The sequence below is a fragment of the Equus caballus genome, chromosome 1, assembly GCF_041296265.1.
Source record: "Equus caballus isolate H_3958 breed thoroughbred chromosome 1, TB-T2T, whole genome shotgun sequence".
NCBI lineage: Eukaryota > Metazoa > Chordata > Mammalia > Perissodactyla > Equidae > Equus > Equus caballus.
In genome coordinates, this window is record NC_091684.1 from 20059405 (window position 1) to 20084848 (window position 25444).

Below are 25444 nucleotides of genomic sequence, written 5' to 3' on the forward strand. Positions count from 1 at the left end.
GCTACCAAAGGCTGAGGGGGCCGCCGTTCCACAGCGCCATCCCCGCAGAGGAGCAGGTGTGGCACAGGGCCTTCCTGCATGGGTCCCGCCCCCACGTCTTTGAGGATATTTATATTTGGCTTTTACATTCTCCCTCTTATTTCCTCTCTTCTTCCCCTACTCCTTCACACACACACACTTCCTCATTTTCCATAGCCCCAAACAACAGTGGTCTGATGCTGTCTTGTGAAATCAGCACCCCAGGACCACAGAGGAGGACAGAGGTTACTAGATGGGAGGCCAGGTGGTCTTTGGAGTCAGAGACTTGGGCTCCCATCTTAGTTCTGCTATTTACTAACTGTGGGACCTTGACGTGAATTGCTTAACCTCCCTACACCTCCGTGTATTCACCTGAAAGATGGGACTGACAGTGACATCTTTCTCCCAGGCTGTGGTTTTGAGTTTCTAATAACCTAGTACACGGAAGTAGCAGAACAGACAGCAGCGGGTACTCAGACCATGACAATCTCCTTTCCCAGCAGCATGCCAGGACCAAGAACAAGAATGGATTCTGGTCAGAGATGTGGAACTCGGATAGGTCAAGGCAAGCACATGGTCTGGAGCAGGGAGAAGACAGTTGGGAGAGAGATTATCAGGCACTGGTGGTCTCAGTATGTGTGGGATCATGGGGCAAAGTGTCTGGTTCCCACAGAGAAGTTTTTATAGAGAGACCATTGAACAGAGCTGGGGCCAACTGTGCAGCCAAGCTGAGCCTGGAGGTGATGACAGGCCACTGATGACAGGGATTCCATTAGGAATGAGGCAGCTGATCACAGACCCAACACACAAGAAAAGCTATCCATCAACAAATATTTGGGGAGTCGTCTACTAAGTGTCAGCTCTGTACCAGGTTCTATGAGGAGAACAGTGCATAGCACTTAGGAGGCACTTGTATTTTTGTTGACTAAATAAATACGAGAATATGTTTTGAAGACCTACTATGTGCCAGGTAGTGCAATGGGTAGGTACTTTGCAAATTCTGCCTCATTTAACTGTCCTTATACTCACCATGACAATGGGTTTATCCCTGTTTTATAATTGAGTGAGCTGAGATTCAGAGAGATTATGGAACTTACCCCAAGTTTCATAGCCAGTAAGTAGCAGGGCCAACCTGACTCCAAAATCTACCCTCTTTCAATTAAACCGTACTCGTTCCCATTTATGGCCTAAAGAGCTGTTCTCAATCTGAAGGATCATGTGATCAAATAGGAAGAAGGAGGCCTAAGGAGAAAAAGTAAAGAGTGTGATATCTGCACATCACAATATAGCTCGGCCCGGGCCACGTGGAGGGCCCTCCACTTTCTGTGGAATGATGGGAAACATGTTCTACGTTACTCCATCAAGAGGATGGAGTGAGATTCCTCCTAATAGAGCCTCAGGCCATGACTCAGGAAGCTGTGAGCCATTTAAAACCCTGCCTTTGCTTCCCCCATTGAAGGTGAGCCCTTCCTCTACCTACCTTCACGACACCATCCCGCTCTATGCTCAGACCGTGAGGGAGATGATCCAGGCTGGAAGAGATTTCCGGGATGGGCGGCAGTTGGTCGGCACTCTGAAAGGTTCCAATCAGACTGCACTGCAGGGTAAGTGGTTAGACTGCTGATGGGTTTTCTGGACTCAGGCCTGCAGCCCAAATCGGTGGGGCTTTGAGACGTCGGGCGTGTGATTAAAAGCCTGCCTCACGCTGAGTCATTCCTGGAGACTCAAGTCTTCTGTAAGGGGTGCTTGAGGTTAAACCTCCCAGCTGCCACAGCCCACTCTTCCTGCTCTGTCCAGAAGGCTGCCCAGACCAGCTGAGAGGACCTCTGGGCTACCTTATCCCCTGCCCTCTGGAAACTCTCTCCCATAGCTCCATTCAAACAGAATCCATCAAGAATAAAACTGAGGAGAGCCAGACCTGCCTCCTGGGGGTCATTTCCATAATCCTTCCCATCCTGCGTCCTCCCTGGTGGGGCGCTGGGCCTGATTCATGACTATCAACCTCTAAAGATGGCGCCTATCCCATTGGACTTCCTTGCAGGGGTGAGGATTGGCTTGGAAGTGAACTGTTTTAAAACGACCCTGGGAGCTGACCAACTGCTGTCTCTTTGTGTACTCCAGTTTTCTCATTTGTAAGACAGAGAGAACACCTCCTGCCACATATCATCATAATAACCAGCATTTATTGAGGGCTTACGTTATACCAAGCTGGGTGCCAAGAGCTTCTGTGGGCTAGCTCATTTAATTCTCACACAACCCGGGAGGGAGTCTGTTACTAACTGTATGATGCTCCACAGGTGAGTAAACGCAGGGTAGAAAGATTATGTACTTGTCCAAGGTCACAAAATTACTAAATGGTGGAACCAGAAGTCAAAATGAGGCCTGCCTTTCCCCAGGGCTCCTGTTCTTCACCGCTGTGTGACGCTGGGAGCCAGTGAACTATCTCAAGGGCTCGGCACATGGGATGCTCAGTAAATGGTAGCTATTTATCTTTTCTTTGGCTTATCACTCACTTAATAAATTACGACCTAAATTTTGTTCTAAAATTTAAAGACAGGGGCTAAGTCTTGCTCTTTGGGGTTTTCATAGGCTCAGTTCACATTTACCCCATCAACACCTTTGCCAAGTGGAAATATTAACCTGCCTCTCTTCCTTCTTTTCTTCCTGACCCTGAAGCATTTGCTTAAAAAAAAAAAAAAAGGGAGGTTGGGGGAGTCTGTCTTCCTGTTCTCAGTGTAATCCCCCCTGCCAGATCAATTAATTCCTCTTTCCTGCCTTCCAGAAATTCCCAGGGCCTGAATGAGGGGAGGGTGTGAAGGCAGCGAGGTCCTTCAATAGAGTCCGAGGCATCTCACCTTGGTTTGGGGGTGCCTGGGCTCCTTTCAGGGACTCAAGGCTGAAGGATCCCCCGCCCCTTCCAAACTGGCTTCTGTTCCCTTACGGGCTGCAGGACTGGCCGTTGACAGGATTAGGATATTTGTCTCTGTTTCTTGTGTTCATTTCTGCCACATGGTGCGGCCAGGACCACAGCCACACAACTTACCAGTGCCAAAAGCCCTTACACCAGCTGGGAAGAGTCCGCCTGTCAGTCGAGGAGGCCAAATTAGGAAACGGAACGGCCATCACGTCTTTGTGCAGTGAACAAACCACACACTGCAAGCAGCCACCCTCCTGTCATTGTCACATTTGCTGCAGCCCCACACCCCTGTGCAAACCTTGGGAGGGAGCTGTGCTTGACTTCATATTCAGGATGCCAGCGTGCATGTGTGCACAGCAAGCAGTGTGGGATGCTGGGAGGAACATGGTATTGGGGCCCAGGAGGCCTGCCTCTTCCCGGGTCTGGAAACTTGGCCAAGTCTGTGCCTCCAGGCCCCACTTGTTAGCAGTGGATGACGTTGCCTCCTCTGCAGGGTGGATTGGGACTAGATGTGTGAATTCACCATGACCCACAGTGTCGGGGACATAGTAGGTGCATAATAAATGGTGATTTTGTGTCCCATCCCCAAGTGCCCAGTGGGGCAAATCAGCAATAAGTCCTATGTCAGCCCATGGGTCCTAGTTTGGGTGTGGAGGAGCTTTACTTTACTCCTCCAGGATCTGTGCTGTGTCCTTTCTGCGTGGGGTTGAGCACATTTTAAGCAAGAACAAAGAACGCACCTGAGCCAGGCCTGAGCGCTAACCAAAACCAGCAGGGGGGGTGCACTGAGAACAAAGCTTGCAAACCAGTCCCCCAGTGCCTGAGGCGTGGAGTGGGTGCGGGGAGGAGGGTGGTAGGAGCTGGGTGGAGGCAGCTGTCTCCAGCCCCGGCCAACTGCTGCCATGTCATTTGGCCTCCTTTTGTCACATCTGATTGTTCTGGGGAGGCATAAATCTTGGGTTTTATGTGAAATTAATTGGAAACTGCTTAACTCATTTTTTGTTAATGCTGGATAGGCCTCGCCAGCATAGGCCTAACAAAATACATCTGCCTGCCCACAGTGGCCCTTGAGCTCCACCAGGGTACCATCTTCAAACTTCCTTCTTTTTCTCACTCCCCTCTTTGACCCTCTCTTGGATGCCCTGAAATGGTAAAAACTTCATGGCTGGTTTTCAGTGGCTGCTGGGGGAGGGGTTCTGCTGATATGAGCCAGCAGGCTGGCATTTCCAGCCACGTGCTCCTCTCTGTCCTCCTTACTGTGTACCATCTTCTCTTTTCCAGGAATCACTGGCCCCGTGTTTTTGGACTCCCGGGGAGAAAGGTGCAAGGATTACGCGGTCTATGCCATACAGAAATCGGGAAACTGGTCCCTCTTCCTTCCCATCCTTCAATATGACAGCTACCAGAAAGTGATCAGGTAGGGGCAGGACATCTCCTCTCTGCAGGAAGAGATCTGGGAGGAGAGGGAGGGCCAGGGGTCCTGCAGGGAGGCCAGTTTGGAATCCAGCTCCTAGAATCCACCACAGGTTGTCTGGTGCTCTCTGAACTCACCAAGATCCACGTTGGGGCATTAAGATGATCTCGTCCTTGATTGTGGTTGTGGCTCAGCCACTTTAGATTCCAGTTGAGAACACGGCACCCGCTAACTGCACCTCTGCAGGGGCCTGGGCCTCCTCTGATGCTCCAGCCAGGCAGGTCCTACTGGCCCACGGTCTCAGGGAGAGGCCCTGGCTCAGTGGGGGTGATGGGGCACAGCGCCCCCTGCAGGGTCGGATCCACAGTCAGCAAAACCCTCTCATCCAGACAGCCTGACTCCAAAACAGATAGCCATGTAGACACCGGGCCCTGGTGCTGTCCTGGGTTCCCAGAACCCAGGAATCCCTGGAAAAATCTCTGTTTCTGTTCTCTCAGCTATAAATCAATGAGAAAACCAAGAGGAAACCTAAAGCTTAACTCAGTTTCTATTTGTCCCAGCCATCACCACCCTTAATCCAGATTTGATTTGGTACTGTTTTTCTCCCCTATTCTTGTGGAATTTTAAGGTACCAAAGTGGGTTGACGCAGGAAATGAAATAACCAGGGCAGACTAGGTCCACAGTACTGTAGGAACAGGCATTCTCCTTGTCGGGGGAGATGTTTTGGTCTGTGAAATGTCAAGGTGATCTGTAACAAGATTCATCTATATCCAACATGGGAGAAAACCCCAGCAACCCTGGAGAATTGGAGCATCTTTTTAAAATCAAAAGTGACATGGTTTAAATAAAAAGATTGAGTCAGCTATTCTTCCTGGCTGAAAGATATCGCTCTTCGTGAAGTAGGTTGCCTGTAGGCTGGATTTAAAGTCAGGTGAAGTGGGAAAATTGCACAAGTCATAGGAAGTTTGAAGTCAGAGACGAAGGCCTGCTGTTTTGCAAATGACATGCTCAAATTTGCTCAAATATTGAATCAGAATCTATGCTATATCTGAGGTAGACACAAGCGGAATAAATCAAGTGAGCGTTGTGTTTAATTGTCTTTTTTTTTTTTAAGACCCGTGAGGAATTTCTCCATTATCACTTGGCCTCATGGCTCCCTTCCTGAAGACAGACCTGGCTGTGGATTTTACAAAGAGCTCTGTGAAGCTGAGCCGGCTTTTACAGGTCAGTGTGGGCTCTTAGAGTAGCTGGAAGGCCTTCTCTACAGCAGAACTTCCCAACAGCGGCAGCATATTGACATTCTGGGTGGGATAATCTTTGCGTGTGTGGGGCTGTCCTGTGCATTGTAGGATGCTGAGCAACATCTCTGGTCTCCACATACTAGAGGCCAGAGGTACCCTCTAATTGTGACAACCCCAAATGTCTCCATATGTTGACAAATATTCCCTGGAGAGGCAGCATCGCCTGCCTCCCCAGTTGAGAACCTCTCCTCTAGGGAAACCTGGCTCCTGAGGGTTGAGTCTCAGGAGCTTCATTTCTAAGGCAGTAGAAAGAGTCTGGACAGAGGAATGTTGTTTGGTGGTTAGGAGCCCAACCCCGAAATTAGATGGATAACGCCTGAGAACAACCCTAAGGGGAGCACATAGTAAATATTTAATAAAAGATGGTGGTGGTATTAGAAGTCATCATTACTATCTCTCTACTATGGAAGTTTCTATACAAAGCGGGAGGTGAGCGCAGTTGCCATGGGAACCAGAGGGGAGGACAGGAAAGGATTCCTGGAAGAGACAAGGGTGAGTGGATTCAGTGTGTCCTAACTTGGACCCACACCTGGGCAGCCTTTGAGCATCTGCTTGGCAGAGCCAGGCTGCGGCCAGGATGTGCTCACTTCTCTCTTAGGCTGGCCTCAGCAACAATATGTCTCTGTCCTCCAAGTATGACTGCTGGGATCCTCACGATGACCCTTCTTATTACTGTCTTGGAAACTGTCATCATAGGTTTGATTTTGAGGATACAGAGGGGAAAACTGCGGGGGCAAAATAAAGACATTTGGTGGCAAATCAATTATGATGACATCACCATTCTGCCCCAGAACAAGGTGAGGCCACAGCTGGCCCAGACATCCAGTTTCCTGCTCACTGCTGGTGATCTGTAGATGGGACCTCATTCAGGAGTTTAGGAGAGCAGAGGTTGGCTCATTTATAGTGAGAGCTTAATGGAGAGTCTTGAGGCCTGAGTTCTGGTTCTAGGCCTACCACTTCCTTGCTGAGTATCTGGGAACATCATTTCTGGGCCTCAGTTTCTGAATACTTGAAAATGATCAGATGGTCTCTAAAGTTCCCTTCAGCTCTATTACCCTGTGGGGATAAGAACCCATCTATCCTGCTCGAATATTAAGGCTATCTCCTGGGGAGCATTTAGTAGTTTTCAAAGTCATATTAACTCCTCTAGTCTACTGACAACTAAGACAGTAAGGTTCATTTGCTCAACACACACATGTTGCACATCTACCGCAGGCCAAGCATAGGGCAAGGCATGGGGACACACCACAGAGGAGATGCCTTCTGATGGGGACAAGTGCTCTGAGAGGTGTCCACAAGGTGAGACAGAAGCCCTGCACATGGAAGGACGAAATGTCTCAGCATCGTGAGACCTTCAGAGAGGAGGTGACCTTTGGGAAGAGTGATTTTACTTGCGGTGACCAGGAGAGAAGTACACAAGGTGTGCCAAGATGTGGGGTGTACTGGGACTTTGCAGGTACCAAGTCAAAGAGGCTTCAATATGCTAAGACCAGGAGATTGGGGTTCACTAGTAGGTCATTTTCAAAGGTCCCTGGGCTTCTGGGGCTCACTGTCTAGTCTTGGGGTGAGTGGCAGGTTGAGGGCGGAGGTGTGGTGGGGAGGAATACTTCCTCTTCCCTCTTCAGCCAAAGCAGCTCTGCTGTGATCTACCTGGTTTCTACCTTGTGGTTCCGGGTGAGACTCTCCTTGAAAAACAGGATTCCTCTGTTTTAGGCACATTCTCTAGGTGCTGGGGATGCACTGGGGGTGTTAGAGAGGTAACACGGTTAGCCGCTCATTTAGAGAAATGACTCTGACACCAGGTCACACATTGAGTAAGTGCCAGAGCCGGAGCTTGAATTTGGGCAGTCTGACGCCAGAGCCTTAACCATGACACTGTCCGTTGGTGGTACAGATGCAAGATGGATGCTTATAACAGTTAAGCACTCACACTTTGGGTCAAAGAGATCAGGGTTCGAGTCCTTACTCTCCCATTAATTAACTGTGTGACCTTGGCACTCATTTTCCTCATCTATAAAAGGTACAGTCTCTTCGGTACTTGATCATACTCCTGAGAGCAACAGAATCATGTCCTGTTTTACAGCTGTCCCAGAGAAGCTCACCTGTGTCAAGAGTGAACAACAGTAATTTGTCTAGTGTGATGATTTCTAGGAACTTCAGCTCCTTTGTCAAGAGCCAGCATGGGGAAGAGCTCTTTTATGCCCCAGTAGGCTTTACCAGGTACTTCTGTGGGCGAGGTGGCGCATGTAGCTGTTAGTGTATGTCTATGTTTTCTGCATGTCCTTGCTGTCAGACAGGGCATTCGGAATAGGGGGACATTCTCCAAGCAAAAGCCAAGGTAGTCTTGTGACTCCAGACTGGTGCTTCTCGAAATTTAATGTGCATATGAATCACCTAAGGCTCTTGTTAAAATGCAGAGTCTGGTTCAGTAGGTCTGGGGTGGGGCCTGAGATTCTGCATTTTCTCTAACAAACTTCCAGTTGATTCCTATGTTGACTTTTAGATTAGACTCAACTCTGTCCAATAGAACTTTCTATGAAGATGGATATATTCCAAATCTGCATGGTCCAACATGGTAGCCACTACCATCATGGGATTATTAAACATTAGTGTGAGAGGGGAACTGAATTTTAAATTTTAAATAATTAAATTAAATTTAAATTGAATTAGCCCCATGTGGCTAGTGGCTACCTTATTGGACAGTGCAGTCCTAGAGCATGGATTATTTCATTCTTGGTACCTTAGCACTGATGGCCTAGTCACGGGTACTGATGCTTCTGCTGTGTAAACAGTGGCAGCTGCTGAGGCCTACAGCATGATTCCTGCCTGCCCTTTCTCACCCTCTCTTCTACACCCCAGATCATTACGGCTGCCTGTGCTTGGCACTCCTTCAGAAGTTCAAGGCCCCTGGGAGAAAATTATGTAAAGGAATAACAAATCTATATTTATTCTTTAAAATGGAGTTCCTGAAGAGTAAGGGCAAAGAGCTCCAAGCAAGGGAAGACTTGTTCCTTGCTCTAAATTGGGTTTAGCAAAGATTGGAACCAAGTCATTCCCTATGCAACTGAACTTATTTTTCTAAATGTTTGTTTACTTGAATTTCAAACTACAAAACCCTCCTGGGATATTACCAACTGTAAAACCCTAAGGACCACCATTCATACAAAACTGTATATTATAGTCAACTAGCTATTTAGAGATGGAAGCCAACAATCCACAGCATATCACAATTGGTTAACCTTCCTCAAAAGTATTTCCCTCCTCTCTCAAAAAGCTTCACTGGGTTCCCCATCTCTGTTGCTTGAATGATGGTGTCCAAACTCTTTTAACAAGGGATTCAAGGCTCTCTATTGCATAGACCCAACCTACCTTAAGAAGTTTTTTTCCTGGCCTAAATCCTATGCTTATCAATTGGTCCTGCTGATTATGCCATGTATGTTTCACCCTCATACGATGCCGTGCCCGCTGCCCTTTCTCCTACCCCATCTGGAACCTTCTTATCCTTCAAGGTTCAGCTTAAGCATCACCTCTTTCAAGAAGCCTTTCCTTCATCACACAGGAATTCCTTCCTCCTTGGAACTCCCATCACAGTCCTTAGTCCTTTTGCTACTAATCCCATACTAAAAGTGCCAGATCTCAGGTTGACATTTAACTCATCCCGAAACTTACTTTCCCTTGTTTCCAGATTCTCTCTCTTCTTCTACCCAGATCTTTCCCGGCTGTTGTATAATTTTGTGGTGATTGATTAAATGACTCTCTAAAAGCAGACTCAATAGGTAATAACAATAGGATATACCACTTACTGAAAACTTGACATGTGCCAGCAACAACCTTGTGAGACAGCTTTTATTTTTATATTTCAATTTCTGTGTAGACTACATCATGTTCACCAGCCGAAGACCAATTACGATCCATCATCATACACGTTTTTATTTTTTTATTTTTAAGGAAGATTAGCCATGAGCTAACATCTGCTGTCAATCCTTCTCTTTTTGCTGGGGAAGACTGGCCCTGAGCTAACATCTGTGCCCATCTTCCTCTGTTTTATGTGTGGGATGTCTACCACAGCATGGCTTGATAAGTGGTGCGTAGGTCTGCACCAGGGATCCAAACTGGTGAACCCTGGGCCGTTGAAGTGGAGTGCATGAGCTTAACCTCTATGCCACTGGGCTGGCTCCACATAGTTTTATTTTTAATCTCCATTGTGCAGATGAGGAAATGGAGGCTTGCAGAAGTTAAATCCCTTGCTCCAGGTTATGCAGGTAGTCAGCAGTGGAAATGAACTTTGAACCAGTTATCTGACTCCAGACTTACGTTTATGACCTCAACTCACTATTCTCCTGAAAGTCAATGGGACGTTATTGTATAACAGAAAAAAGTGTAGTCACGGAGTCAGACATTCAAATTCTGGCTGTATTACCTACAAATGTGTGACCTTGAAAACATCGCTAACCTCAGGGATCCCATCTGGAAATGGGCTAATCATACCCATTTGCAGGACTGTGACACATGTTAACTGAGCTCTTATGTGTTGAGCAGCTAGCTCAGTGCCTGGACATAGCACAGCGCCACCCTAGGGCTGATTTGGGCAGTGTGAAGCTTGATGATCCCTCTGTCACTAGATTTCTTGCCAGTCTTCCTCTTCTCCATTCCTAGCTCTTTCTGAGTGGAGCTTTTTCTGGATCATCCTGGAGTAAGAACATTCCCCTTTGTCTCCGGCTCCAGGGAAACTATGTGGCCATCTGCCATGTCGGTGACCAAGCAGAAGCCTGGGTCAGGAAGCTGTCTGTGCTGCAGGAAATCTGGCAGGTGAGGCCCTCACCCGTGGGAGGAGACAAAGTGGCTTTGTTCTTTGGCCCTTTCCTGCCAGCTATCTGTTCCCACCTTGGATGGGGCTGGCCCCCTGTTCCAAAGGAGCAACGCTGGGAGACTGCTTCCTTTAACTTGGCCCGCTACCCCCATCCCCCGACAGCCCAGACTTTAGTCTTCAGACCCTTTGGCCTGACTTGAGCAGCTGAAGCTTGAGATCCTTCCTAGCCTTGCTCTTTCCCTTAATTCCTCCTGGCCTTAATTCTGCCTCTTCCTTTGTGTCTGTGGGCAGAATTTTTTTTTTTTTTGGTGAGGAAAATTGTTCTTGAGCTAACATCAGTCGCCAATCTTCCTCTTTTTGCTTGAGGACGATTGTCCCTGAGCTAACATCTGTGACAATCTTCCTCAATTTTGTATGTGGGACACCGCCACAGCATGGCTTGATGAGCAGTGTGTAGGTCTGTGCCTGGGATCTGAACCCACGAATCCCAGGCTGCTGAAGCGGAGTGCACGAACTTAACCATTATGCCACCAGGCCGGCCCCTCAGGTAGAACTGTTTACCCCAAAGAAAGTCTAATTACTAGACCATGAAGCGAGCTGGGGAGGGGGATTCCTAATACCCCTCTCTTCCCCCTAGTCCCCAATTCCTTTCCCCAGAAAATGAGGATCAAGGCCAGAGTAACCATAATGCCGTTGACCTATGAGGTAGAATGGGGATGCAGATCTGAGAAGGTATATAAGCAGGTAGAATCTTTACTTTGGGCAAAGAGGGCTGTGGTGGCTGCAAAGAAGAGAATAATAATAATAATGATAGTAATAAATAGCAAAAATGTATTTAGTGCTTACTTTAGCCTAGATACTTTGTAGCACTTTGTATATATTAGTTTATTTAATTTTCATGACAAAATATAAGGCAGATCTCTTATTATCCCCATTTTACAGGTGGGAGATGGTTGGGGGGCCATGTCAGAATGGACCAGCATCCTGAGGCTGCTGTCTTCACCCTGGGCTAAAATCTAGCCGCTCTTTCTAAGCTCGCTGCATCTGCTTTTACCATCAGAGGGGCCCAAGCCAATGACCTGGGAGTGGGTCCTGGTGAGGAAGCCCCTCAGTCTGACATACAGCAGCAGGGCAGGGACTAGTCATCATCTGTCAATCAACAGTCCATCCATCAACCAACAGACTCCTATGGGCAAGACCCAGCCTGGGTGTTGTGAGGGATAAAAGGATGAGACATAAAATCTGCCCTCCTGGAGTATAGGGCCAGTGGCTTATTGAGTGACTGTGGCAAGTTACTTCCTCTCTCAGGACCTCAGCCTCCATGTAGGTTTAACGGGTGAGGTTGGCCTGATTGACACTGAAGTGCTTTTCTTCCTCAAGGATTTGATTCCACTTTGTTTCTAAGGAGCTGAATCTTAATAGCCCTATGAGACTTTGATTTCCTAGGCCTTGGGGTAAAGCCAGCATACTGTTACCAAGCAAGGTGGACAAACAGAAACCTGAAAGTGATTAGGTCTCCGTGGACAATGCTGGGCCACTACTGTTATTATTTCAGTAAAACATTATCGACTGTCTATTAAGGGTTTGTCCTACTCTGAGCAGTTTTATAGGAGGACAAGGACTCATTTCCAGCTTTGAATGGCTTAAAATCTAGCTAGAGAGAAAAAATTTAAAACAGTCAGGAAATGTACATATAAAACTATTTAAGTGGCAGTGAAACAGTTATAAAATAGGGGGATCTGACGTGGCACCCTCTCCTCCTCTGGGCTCCTCTCTCCCTCTCTTCACCCACTTTCCCTTCCTTTCCCACCAAGCCCAGGGAAGTACTGTAGACTCTGAACTAGATAGATCTAGAATGACCTGTCTCCTGCCTGAGTCAAAACAGCTCACATCATTTACGTAGTATGTGAGGAGAAAGCTAGTAAGTTCTCACCAAGGTATGAATGACTAAGAGATTTAGGCTTTTCAGTGTGGGAATTTGGCTTTCAAGAAGCATTACCCTAAAGCTTTCTCTGGAGCAATGTTGGGGTGGGTGAGAATGGCAGTTTGAAGGGGAAAATGTCCCTGGTAGCCATCAGCTACTCCAGGTCACTGAGTCTATCCGGTCTAAGCCAGAAGAACAGAGGACAGCTTGACCCCTTGCTTTGGAAGGATTGCTGTCTCCTGAAATGGAGACTTTATGGGATGGTGTGAGGAAGTCACAATGAGCTAGGTCACAGTACATTTAGGCCCTCAAGGCCAATTACTCTGCCTACATCCTTTGAAAGGAGACTAAGAGTAGCAGAAAATTCATGGCAGCCTCTTAGAGCTTTGCCATGGATGACTTTGACATGAACCCAGGCACTGGGCCAAGCTCTGTGGGTCAGATTGAGTTTCTGGCCATCATGTATCAATCATAAAAACAATTCCTCTCCCGATGTCTGACTAGAAACTCTTCTATACCAGGTACCAGAGAGATTCCGAGATGATGCAGACTTTTCAAGCAATAAACATGTGTTGATTGAGCGTGTCATTTGGATCAGACCTGATTCTGGCCACGGAGGGCACAGAGGAATAAGGCTCATTGTCTTGTCCCCAAGGAGGTCAACCCACTGGGGCCAGCCTGGGAAGATGCTGAGGAGAGCATAATACTCTTCTGGAGTTGGGGAAGGGCCTTCATTTCTCAGTAAGACAAGTCTTGGAGGATAAAGAGGATGAAGGGCAGTTTGGCATAGGAGTTGTCTTGGGGGTTTGAACCCAGACTCTGACACTTACTGGCGAGGTGAACTTAACTACCCTGAGCCTCAGTTTCCCTGTGTATAAAATAAAGATAATAGCAGTACCTACCTCATCAGGTTGTTGTGAGGACTAAAGTGTGTAAAATGCTTAGCACCACGCCTACCCCATAACAGGTATCCAATAAAGTTCATTGTTGATATTAGTAGTGGCAGTGGTATTGCTATCTATTATCACAGATGACTCCATTACTCGGACTAAAACAACGTACATTTTCTTCTTTAATTCCCCCGACAATCCTATGGGAATAAGCCAGCACTGTCAAAATATGGTAGCCACCAGCCGCATGTGACTATTGAACACTGGCAATGTGGCTAGTCCAAATTGAGATGTGCTATAAGTGTAAAATTCACACTGGATTCCAAAGACTTAGTGAAAAAAAAAAAGAGTGTAAAATATCTCACTAATATTTTTATGTTGATTACATGTTGCAATAATAAGATTTTTAGTACATTGGGTTAAACAAAATATATTATTAAAATTAATTTTACCTGTTTAAAAACTTAAAATTACACATGTGGCTTGCATTGTTTCAATTGGATAGTGCTCTTAGTAATTAACAATTAACTCCGTTATTAATTCATCTTAATGCATATTTTTTTTTCCTGTGGAAGATTAGCCCTGAGCTAACATCTGTGCCAATCTTCCTCCACTTTATATGTGGGTCACCACCTCAGCAGGGCAGATGAAGGGTGTAGGTTCACACTTGAGATCCGAACCTGTGAACCTGGGCTGCCAAGGCAGAGGGCACTGAACTTAACCACTATGCCACAGGGCTGGGCTAATGCCAATAATAATATTTACTCCATTTTCAAGAGGAATAAAAATGAGGCTTAGTGAGATGAAGTAACCTGCCCAACTGGTAAGAGGCAGGGTGGGATTTGCAGCCAGTCTGTCTTCACAGGCTGAGTTCTTTCTTCCATGCTATGCTTCCTCCTGCCAAGTACCAGAGAATGCAGATGTGGGATCCTGAGATATGAGCCCTGTGGGCTACCCCCAACTTCCTAGTAGGGAAATAAACATAACTAGCAGACAGGTGGGTGATAGCATTGCTGAAAGTGCATGAAATCCTGGCATATAAATTATGAAACCTCTCATAGTTCTATTTGTTCTGTGACAACATACATAAAATCATACATTTCCATCAAGATAGGAAAAAAACCAACAAGAACAACGACAAAGAAATGCGTGTCATCTCCTGGATAGGACTACATTCCTAGGATTCCAAGCGTCCCTACACATGGGATGATCAGCAGATGTCAGGGGTGATAAGTGGCGACCAGATGTAGAATGTCTCACGCCTGGGGTGGGCCTGGCATTAGCAAGGGTAGGGACAGTCGTGTGTGTCAGGAACAGTCCTGCTACATGGAGGGGTCTCCATGAGGTCAGAAGGAACTCTGGATTGAACACAGGTCTCCCCAGATTTCAAGCCCAGGCCTGGCCGGTTGGAGCCTCCCTGGAGAAATTCCAGAGGCAGCCCCAGCCAGGCCCCTCCAGGTCTGGTTGAAGGGGTTGCATTGCCAAAATGTGATTCAACTTTATCCTCTCAAAAAGCAAACAAGTCACAGTGATAAAGGCGGACAGCCTCCTGCTTTTTTTGCTGGGTGGGGGTGGCGAGGGTGTACTCATTGTTCTGTATGTTTCCTTATTGCTTTCTGATTAGCCTGTATTTCTTTTTTTTTTTTTTATTGAGTTAATGATAGGTTACAATCTTGTGTGATTTCAGTTGTACATTAATGTTTGTCATTCGTGTTGTAGGTGCACCATTTCACCCTTTGTGCCCACCCCCCACCCTACCTTTCCCCTAGTAGCCACTAGTCTGTTCTCTTTGTCCACATTTTTAAATTCCTCATATGAGTGGAGTCATACAGAGATTATCCTTCTCTAACTGGCTTATTTCACTTAACATAATTCCCTCAAGGTCCATCCATGTTGTTGCAAATGGGATGATTGTGTTCTGTTTTGCAGCTGAGTAGTATTCCATTGTATATATATATACCACAACTTCTTTATCCATTCGTCTGTTGACGGGCACTTAGGTTGCTTCCATGTCTTGGCTATTGTAAATAATGCTGCAGTGAACATTGGGGTGCACAGGAATTTTGGAATTGCTGACTTCAAGCTCTTTGGATAGATACCCAGTAGTGGAATGGCTGGATTGTATGGTAGTTCTATTTTTAATTTTTTGAGGAATCTCCATACTGTTTTCCATAGTGGCTGCACTAGTTTGCATTCCCACCAACAGCGTATGAGGGTTCCATTCTCTCCACAACCTCTCCAACATTTGTTACTATTAGATTTAGATATTTTTGTCATTCTAATGGGTGTAAGGTGATATCTCAGTGTAGTTTTGAGTTGCATTTCCCTGATCAGCGATGATGAGCATCTTTTCATGTGCCTATTGGCCATCCGTATATCTTCTTTGGAGAAATATCTGTTCATGTCTCCAGCCCATTTTTTGATCGGGTTGTTTGATTTTTTGTTGTTGAGTTGTGAGAGTTCCTTATATATTATGGATATTAAGCCTTCGTCAGATAAATGACTTGCAAATATTTTTTCACAGTTAGTGGGTTGTTTTTTTCTTTCAATCCTGTTTTCATTTGCCTTGAAGAAGCTCTTTAGTCTCATGAAGTCCCATATGTTTATTCTTTCTATTGTTTCCCTTATCTGAGAAGACATGGTGTCCGAAAAGGTCCTTTTGATACTGATGTCAAAGAGTGTACTGCCTACGTTTTCTTCTAGAAGCCTTATGGTTTCAGGTTTCACCTTTAGGTCTTTGATCCATTTTGAGTTTATTTTGGTGAATGGTGAAAAAGAATGGTCAATTTTCATTCTTTTACATATGGCTTTCCAGTTTTCCCAGCACCATTTTTTGAAAAGACTTTCTTTTCTCCATTGTATGCACTTAGCTCCTTTGTTGAAGATAAGCTGTCCATAGATGTGTGGTTTTATTTCTGGGCTTTCAATTCTGTTCCATTGATCTGTGCCCCTGTTTTTGTACCAGTGCCATGCTGTTTTGATTACTGTAGCTTTGTTGTATGTTTTGAAGTCAGGGATTGTGATGCCTCCTGTTTTGTTCTTTTTTCTCAGGATTGCTTTAGCAATTTGGGGTCTTTTGTTGCCCCATATGAATTTTAGGATTCTTTGTTCTAATTCTGTAAAGAATGTCATTGGGATTCTGATTGGGATAGTGTTGAATCTATAGATTGCTTTAGGTAGAATGGACATTTTAACTATGTTTATTCTTCCAATCCACGTACATGGAATGTCTTTCCATCTCCTTATGTCGTCGTCCAATTCTCTCAGAAAGGCCTTGTAATTTTCATTATATAGGTCCTTCACTTCCTTAGTTAAATTTACCCTGAGGTATTTTATTCTTTTTGTTGCGATTGTGAATGGTATTGTGTTCTTGAGTTCTTTTTCTGTTAGTTTGTTATTAGAATATAGAAATGCTACTGATTTATGCAAATTGATTTTATACCCTGCAACTTTGCTGTAGTTGTTGATTACTTCTAAGAGTTTTCCAATGGATTCTTTGGGGTTTTCTATATATGAGATCATGTCATTTGCAAACAGCAAGAGTTTCACTTCTTCCCTCCCTGTTTGGATTCCTTTTATTCCTTTTTCTTGCCTGATTGCTCTGGCCAGGACCTCCAGTACTATGTTAAATAAGAGTGGTGATAGAGTGCATCCTTGTCTCGTTCCTGTTTTCAGGGGGATGGTGCTCAGTTTTTGCCCATTGAGTATGATGTTGGCTGTGGGTTTATCATATATGGCCTTTATTATGTTGAGGTAGTTCCCTTCTATGCCCATTTTGTTCAGAGTTTTTATCCTAAATGGCTGTTGGATCTTGTCAAATGCTTTCTCTGCATCTATTGAGATGACCATGTGGTTTTTATTCCTCAGTTTGTTGATGTGGTGTATCACGTTGATTGATTTGCAGATGTTGATGATTAGCCTGTATTTCTAATGCGATATTGGCTCAAGGCTCTTGCTAAAGTGGAATAGTGACTCAGCCTATCACTGCTGGAGGAAGAGGTGAGTCCCTGAGCTGGTCCCCAAGAGGCCCAAGGACCCCGTCTCTGGGTGCAGTAGTCCATTCAGGAGCCCTCCTCACATTGAGGGCCAGCGCTTCCTCATAGCCATGCCCATGGTGACATCATGCCCCTTCTCAGCTGGGCTTGAGATTCGTCTGAACCAAGCTGTTCCTGTATAACTGTGTTAGGGGAATGGATGTGCTTGGACCCACCCTCCTTCTCCTTCTCATCCTCCTCTACAATCACCAAGGGCACCAGAAGCAGTAAAATCTAGTGGTTTAGAAGCGGCTAGACTCCAAAGGCAACCCAACCTGGGTTTGTATCCCATCTCTGCCCCGACTCCATGGGAGCAGTTTAAAATCATGAATTTCCTCATTGTGAAATAGGCAACAAGAATATTAACCTATCTCAGGAGAGACTAAATGTAATCATATGTATGGGGTACTCTTCTCCTAGTACTTCAGTGCATAGTGCAAAGTAAGTCACAAAAAAAGGTTTATTACTATTTATTTTTTCATCATGGGTCCATATTACAGTATGGATTTCCATGGAACCTCATGGCTGAAATGAAATACCCAATCACTTCTCACTCTCTGCCCTTCATAGGCTTCTTTCATCAGCAGAGGGGCAGTTGGGCAATTGGTCAAGGGCACAGACTTGGCAATCCAACTGCAGAATTCCTAGTCTGGCTCCACCACTGGCCAGCTATGTGACCTGGGTCAGGTTCATTTCTTTGTTTCTCCCTTTCCTCATCTGTAAAATGAGGTTGATGATAATACCACCTACCTCTACAGGGTCACCAGAGGGATTACATGAGTTAGTTTAAATAAGGGACTTAGAACAATACCTGGCATAAGGTTAGCACCCTAAACTTAAAAAAAAAAAGTCCTGTAAGACCCTTGAGAGAGAGACGTTGTCGTTTTTGCTCTTGCTCTGAAACTTCTCGGCTGAGGCAGTTGAGAGGAGCCAGGTACCAGGCCGATGCAGGGAAAATGGAAGGTAAGAAAATAAAACACCAAGACAACAAACAATGGGTGCCCCTATCTCCCTGAACTATTAGGGTCTGCTTCTGAAACACAGTTGGTTCTTTTCTCTAACTTCATTTCACTGTTTCTAGGTCTGCCCCTTGGAAATGTCAGAGAGATACAAACATCTGTCTGTCTAATTACGTTTCAGATATGACAGGTTTCATTTTCCAAATTGCTGTCTTCTTCTGTTTGCCCTCCCAACATAATTGTCTCCCTCCTCAACTCCAGGTCTTTCTTCAGGCCCCTTTCTGCCCATGGAAAGACCCCCCGACTCTGCTCTCAGCTCCTTGCTGAATGAGATTATCATTTTTGAACTCACCTCCCTTAGCAAGCTTGTCAGATCAAGCACTCTTTGCCCCATTCTCATCATTCTCCTGCTTTGGGTTCCTTAGCACTCATGCTTAGCCTGTACCTTGTATAATCTGCAGCTAATAGAGGTTCTTCTGTATGGCCCCAAGCCTTGGTATTTTCTTTTTAAGCTCTCCAGGTGATTTTAATGTGCGGCCAAGGTTGGAAACAATTGACGAGGACAGATCTTCTCAGACTAATGTGCATATGAACATTCCGGGGATCCGGTTAGAATGCACAGTCTGATTCAGTAAGTTTGGGCGGGGCCTGAGACTCTGCATTTCTGTCAAGCTCCGAGAGGATGCTGATGCTGCTGGTCCCTAGGCCATCTTTCAAGCAGCAGAAGTCTAGGCAGCTCCATTTCACAGATGGTAACAAAGCCCAGCGAGATGAAGTGATTCGCTTCAAGAGACTGAGTGGTAAAGTCTAGACTTGAACACGTCTTCTGACTCTAGTGCTCTTTCTGCCCTCTTCGTAAAAGCGGTGCTTCATTATTGCATAATAATAATAAGTATAACCCCTTAAGAACATAGTAGATGACATGAGAATTTTTCAGTGTTCCTCATTTTATTTCCTTTCCTGGCAAAGTGTTCAAACAAGACCCTTGAAGTGCATGTAATTATATCTATTATATAATTATATTATTATAGAACCATTACATGTAGGTAGTAATGGAATATAATTCATAATATGTAGGTAATAAAATAATATTCTTAATTATATAGTGTTTTCCTGCATTGTTGATATTCCTTATCATATTTATACAAATTTTTAATTGTAATTTATAGTGGATATTTACTTTGTGTCATGGACCATGCCTGGTATCTCACGTGCATTATATTGAATCTCCACAGCCACCCTAGAGGTAGGCACTATTGTCACCTCTATTTTGATGAGAAGAATGAGGCTTACAGGGGTAAAGTAACTTGCTCTCTACTAAGTATTAGAGCTGGGATTTGGACCCAGGAGTCTGACCACGAGGCTATATCTATTTTAAGCTGGCCTTGTCTTTGTGGCTCCACACTGAGGGCCCAGAAATAGTTTTCACCTTTTGGGTGTCCTTGCTCAGGTTGACCCCTGGGCGGGGGACTGTGTTAGCGGCTCTTGAACAAATGGACGTAGAGATGGGCATGTGCCGCTGCTGTGAGCCTGTCTGTCTGTGTAACTGTCCATCTGTCTCTCTGTCTCTGTTCTTCCAGGGGTGTCCACTGGCACCTGCTCTGCTTCATTTGCTCATTTCCACTCTTCCAGGGCAGGCTGCTCCTCCACAGGAACCCGCTGGGGTCCCACGGCAATCTGAAGCCTTCCAACTGCCTGGTGGACGCTCAGATGCAGGTGAAGCTGTCGGGATTCGGGCTGTGGGAACTCAAGTACGGCCGGACATGTAGAACATATAATGAGAAAGCCACAGACCAGGTAACCATTGAGTAGCTATTGGCAGTAGTAAAGGGCTTCCTACCCCATCCCTGATTCCTGATGCTCACTTGCACAGGTACCTGCAGGTGGGCCGTCCTCTGGAGCTCATTGTTTGTGGCTATCCTGTTCACTCAAGGAGACGAGAAAAAAATAGCCCCTGGGAGTGGCCTGAGTCCATGATGTGACATCTGAGTTAGAAGAACTGGTTCTCATCCCAGCTCAGCTGGGCAACCTGAAGCAAGTCACTGCCCTTCTCTATAGTCCTCTCTGTCCCACGTATCTTCATCCTGTGTTCTCGGCATAGAATGTAAGGTCTGCCAGGCACTTGAACCATAAAGTTCTGTAATTCTCTGTTCTTTCTGTGCTCCAGTATGACTCAAGAAGCTTTTAAAGATAAGTAGGTGGCTGGGTCTCAACACACATCAACTGAATCAGAATATCTGAAGATGGGGTCTGGGCATTCGTATTGTTTTTTAAGAGCTCCCAAGTGATTCTGACGCACATCTCAAGATAAGACCCACCAGCTTGGGTTCAACTCTCCTTTACATCTGAGCAAACTGAGGCTTGGTGAGTCTTCCTATTGTCCAAAGTTAACTGAGCACTCTTGAGTCTCACCTCGCACGGATCCCGAGCCCTGCTTAGCCCGGTGCCCTCAGCCCTGCCCACCTCCCTCTGGATGTTGCCAGCAGCTTTGCTGTGTGCTTGTGGGGAGGTTTCTATAACAAGAGATAGGGCGGTGTTCTAGAGAAAGACAAAGGGGGAAATTTTGAAAACCTGCTCGTAGCCACTTCTTCTTCCTCATCTCTCCATATATTTTCCTTTAATGATTATAACCTATGAGGGTACAAACCTATAAACCTCACTACAAAAAAATGTAGGTGTATAAAATATCCAGAATAGATAAATCTGTAGAGACAGAATGTAGAGTGGTGGTTGCCAGGGTCTGTGATAGGTGGGGAACAGGGGGAAACTGCTTAATGGGTATGGGGTTTCCTCTGGGGTGATGGAAATGTCTTGGAACTAGATGGAAGTGGTGGTTGCACATTATGAATGTACTGAATGCCACTGAGTTCACTTTAAAATGGTTCATTTTATGTTCTCTGAATGATACCACAATAAATTATGTTATAAATGTAGGCAATACAGAAAGGCAACAGGAAAATGAAAACCACCTGTAATTGCAAAGTCAGGAGTTAACCACCATTACCATGTTAGTGCACGTCTGTCCTGATGATTTTCCTCCTGTTCACACACGTGAACCCTCATTTGCTCTGTAAGTTGGGCACCAGCAGGGCTGACTGCTCAGGGGCGGGATGCTTTCATTTCTCCTGCACTTCCCTGAGGAAGGAGGGGTGGCTTTTCCAGGTCTGCCTGGCTGCTCTCTCACTCCATGTCCTTTGCTTGGCAGAGCTCTATGGGACGGCCCCAGAGCTGTTGCGGCTCCCAGAGGTGCTGTGGTCGGGCTCCCCAAAGGGAGACATTTACAGCTTTGCCATTCTGATGAGGGAGCTGATCCACCAGCAGGACTGCGGGCCTTTCGATGACCTTGATGAGGCACCAAATGGGACGACTGGGGCGGCTCCTTGGCAGACTTTGGTCATCTGGGCTAGCTTTTAAATGCTCGTTTTTATGAATTGTTTTATTAAATGTTTATTAATTTACAATTTATTCCATTCTTAGTTTTTCTTTTTAACATTCATATTCTTTTGAAAATTAGAAAACAAATTGCCGTTTGGTTACCAAAAAAAGTCAAGGAACTCAGAATTACATAATTTATTCTGTAAGAGTTGTAGAGGCTGGAAGTCCAAAATCAAGGTTTGGCAGAGCCGAGCTCCCTCTAGAAGCTCTAGGTAAGATCCATCCTTCACCTCTTTCAGCTTTTAGTGGCTGCCCTAGCATCCTGGGCTGTGGCCACATAGCTCCAATCTCTGCCTCCATCTTCACAACGCATCCTCCTCTGTGTAGATCTCCTCTGTATGTCTCTTAAAAGAACACTTGTTGCTGCATTAGGGCCCACACAGATAATCCAAGATGATCTCCTCAATCCAAGATACTTAATTGTGTCTGCAACAATCCTTTTTTTTTCAAATAAAGTCACATTTACAGGTTCTGGGGATTAGATCATGGACGTATCTCTTTGGAGGCCACCATTCAGCCCACTACACTTTCCTAATTCCACCTCCCATGGCTTGCTCCTTTCAATCACGTTGGCCACTTTTATGTGCCTCCAACATGCCAGACACATCCCCACCCCAGTTCCTTTGCACATGCTGTTCCTTCTGGCTGTGCATCTCTCACCTTGTATGTATATATACACATTTGCCTCATTCTGTCTTAAGGACTACAACATTTTTCATTGTAAGGATACACCATGTATTATTGACTGATACACATTTTGGTTGTTTCCCATTTTTTGCTATTATAAATTGCCGCAGTGAGCTGCCTTGTATCTTCGTGGACACGTGTGAACGTTTCTTCAGGATAGACTTCTGTCCATTAAATTGAAACAATAAATGTATTTGAAATATATTTAAGATTTTTGACAAATGCTGCCCAACTGTCCACTTACAAAGGACATATTCAGGCTTGTTCTTTTGCTAGGTTATCGCTTAACACATTCCATAAGAGAATTAGGGGCAGAAGTAGTAGGAAATGAAGCAAAATTTGATCAAAACAGTGTAGGGCCAGCACCGTGGCTGGGTGGTTAAGTTAGCACACTGCTTTGGGGGCCCAGGGTTCATGGCTTTGGATCCTGGGCGTGGACCTACACCCTGCTCATCAAGCCGTGCTGTGGTGGCGGCTCACATAGAAGAATTAGAAGGACTTACAACTAGAATATGCAACTATGTACTGGGGCTCTGGAGAGGCAAAAAAAAAGAGGATGATTGTCAACAGATGTTAGCTTAGGGCCAATCTTGCTCAAAAAAAAAAAAGATTAAAACAATATGTACTAGATGAAACCCCTCGGAACTGTTATTTCCACCTTGGCTGCACATTGGAATTATGCGGGGGAATTTAAAAAACTGCTGATGCCTGGATCTCAGCCTGGGAGACTCAGATGTCATTGATCTTGGGTACTGCCTGGGCATCAGGGGTTTTAAAGCTGCCCACGTGGTTCTAACATGCAGCTAAAGTTGAGACCCACTGTCCTGGAGAGAGGAGAGGGATGTGTGTGTGTGTGTGTGTGTGTGTGTGCGCGCGCGCGACAGATCCTATATAAACCCAGCCCACCTTTCTCTCTTGATTTTTTTTCTTTTTTCTTCTTTTTGCCCTGCCTACTATTTCTAGCCCATCCCCAGTGGCCCATCTCAAGTCTCATCTTTAGATCATCAGGCATTCCCTTGAGACGTTTTCAAGTCAGGAGCCTTTCTGAGTGTATGTAGTTGCTTTGAAAGCAGATTCCACTTTCTAATTCATGACTAAATGAAACGGAGGTGAGACTAATTCAAAAAGGTGAACCCAAAATCCAGGTGCATCTGACTTTGAACAAAGCGGTACACAGATCTTCCCAGAGTGAGCCCAGGCAGGAGCCCACCTAACTCAGCTGCCATGTGATTGTGCCAACGAGGGTGGGGGTGGGGAAGACTGTGACAATCAGTATATTTCCCCCTCGTTGTAGTCCTCTGCTCACAAAGTTAAATGAGAGCTGGCCATGTAGGACTATGTGTACACAGGACTGTACCCAGGAAAAGCACAATGTGCACTTAATTTACAGACAAACACTTCTTCCATTCAGTTCTCATGCTTCCCTATAAACAATCCTGGTGCTGGGAGCTGAGTAAATAGCGATTCTCTGTGCACACTAGACCAGTGATTCTCAAACTTCAGCAGGCATCAGAATCACCTGGAGAGCTTGTGAAAACACAAAATTGCTGGGTCCCACCCTCAGAGTTTCAGATCAGTAGGTCTAGGGTGAGCCCTGAGAATTTGCATTTCTATCAAGTTCCCAGGTGATGTTGAGGATGCACAGTTTGAGAAGTTTGGTCTAGTGGGGTCCCTAGACGAGCAGCATCAGCACCACTTGGGAACTTGTTAAACTGCAAGTTTTCAGGACCCAGTTCAGACCTTCTGAATTGGAAACCGTGGGGATGAGTCCAGAATCTGTGTTTTAACAAGCCCCATCCCCCCACGCCGCCCCCGCCCCGGCGGTTCTGATGCATGCTAAAGAAAAAGAACAATTAGGCTAGAGTGATCAGCAGACTAACTAAAGATTATAGGATAGGGGCTGGTCCCGTGGTTGAGTGATTAAAGTTCTGCACACTCCACTTTGGTGGCCCATCTTCGCTGGTTTGAATCCCAGACACAGACGCACTCCACTCATCAGCCATGCTGTGGAGGCATCCCACATACAAAAAAAATAGAGGGAGATTGGCATAGATGTTAGCTCAGGGCTCATCTTCCTCAAGTGAAAAGTGGGGAGGATTGACAGTGGATGTTACTCAAGGCAAATCTTCCTCACCAAAAAAAAAAAAAAAAAAAGATTAAGGGATGGTTACCTGTTGCTAGGTAATAGTATAGCTGGTTATGCGTTAATAGGAAATAAACCCGTGTTCTCCAGGTGCAGACTCATGGTTTAATTTGTTGTCAAAGTTTTATATCATTTTACTGATTCTTTCATGGCATTTCTTAGAGGTGAAATTAGGAAAGCAAAATATGCCGCAGTACTAATTCTTCAGACACTCAATACTGTTAAAACCATTGCTGTCCCGCGTCTCAAGTTAAACTTCATTTGGGAAGTAAAACCCAACTGCCCACGGTACTTTTTAAATGTATATTCTTTCAGATTCTTTTCAGGAGTTAAAAATGCACACTTAAACACAAGCACATACATTTGGAAAAACAAATCATATTTCACATACTGTTTTGTAACCTGTATTCTATTATTAACTAAAGGTCATACTTTGTTCAGATTTCGTTAGTTTTTAACCTAATGTCCTTTTCCTGACTCAGTATCCCATCCAGGATACCACATTACATTTCTGTAGGAAGTTTTCTCAGACTTTCCTTATTTTTTGTGATGTCGATACTTTTGAGGAGTGCTGCTTAGGTATTTTGTAGAATGTCCCTCATTTGGGATTGGTCTGATTTTTTTTCCCCTCGTGGTTAGACTAGGATTATGTCTGGGGGAGGAAGGCTACAGAACTAAGTTGTCATATTCATCACATCATATCAAAGGTAGATATCGTCAGCATGACTGTCACTGTCGATGTTGACCCTGAGCACCTGACTGAGGTTCGTCGGTTTCTCCACTGTCAAGTTCACTTCATTTCCGCCTTCCCACACTATCCTCTTAAGAAAGAAGTCACTAGGAGCCAGCCCAGTGGCATAGTGGTTAAGTTCCCGTGCTATGCTTTGGCAGCCTGGAGTTCACAGGCCCGG

The 25444-nt window shown here is 45.4% G+C and overlaps 2 protein-coding genes across 7 annotated transcripts in view; one reads left to right on the top strand and one right to left on the bottom strand.

Moving 5' to 3' along the window:
• The window catches only part of ACSL5 (acyl-CoA synthetase long chain family member 5), a 63530-nt gene extending 61488 nt beyond the window's left edge, over positions 1 to 2042 (bottom strand). Inside the window, exon 1 of one of the 6 annotated variants that reach the window (XM_014733062.3) lies at positions 1499 to 2042. The gene's annotated coding sequence lies outside the window, so the exon portion shown is untranslated. The remainder of the gene's footprint in view (positions 1 to 1498) is intronic. The other 5 variants (XM_070220412.1, XM_005602230.4, XM_070220414.1 and 2 more) reach the window with 5 other exon arrangements.
• The window catches only part of LOC100068630 (guanylate cyclase 2G-like), a 58962-nt gene that overhangs the window by 6077 nt on the left and 27441 nt on the right, over positions 1 to 25444 (top strand). The window contains 10 exon segments of the mRNA XM_070228183.1: positions 2 to 56; positions 1478 to 1622; positions 4217 to 4352; positions 5465 to 5593; positions 6286 to 6448; positions 7735 to 7865; positions 10370 to 10460; positions 19901 to 20065; positions 20991 to 20994; positions 21474 to 21627. Of these exon segments, the coding sequence (XP_070084284.1) occupies positions 2 to 56; positions 1478 to 1622; positions 4217 to 4352; positions 5465 to 5593; positions 6286 to 6448; positions 7735 to 7865; positions 10370 to 10460; positions 19901 to 20065; positions 20991 to 20994; positions 21474 to 21627 (1173 nt within the window).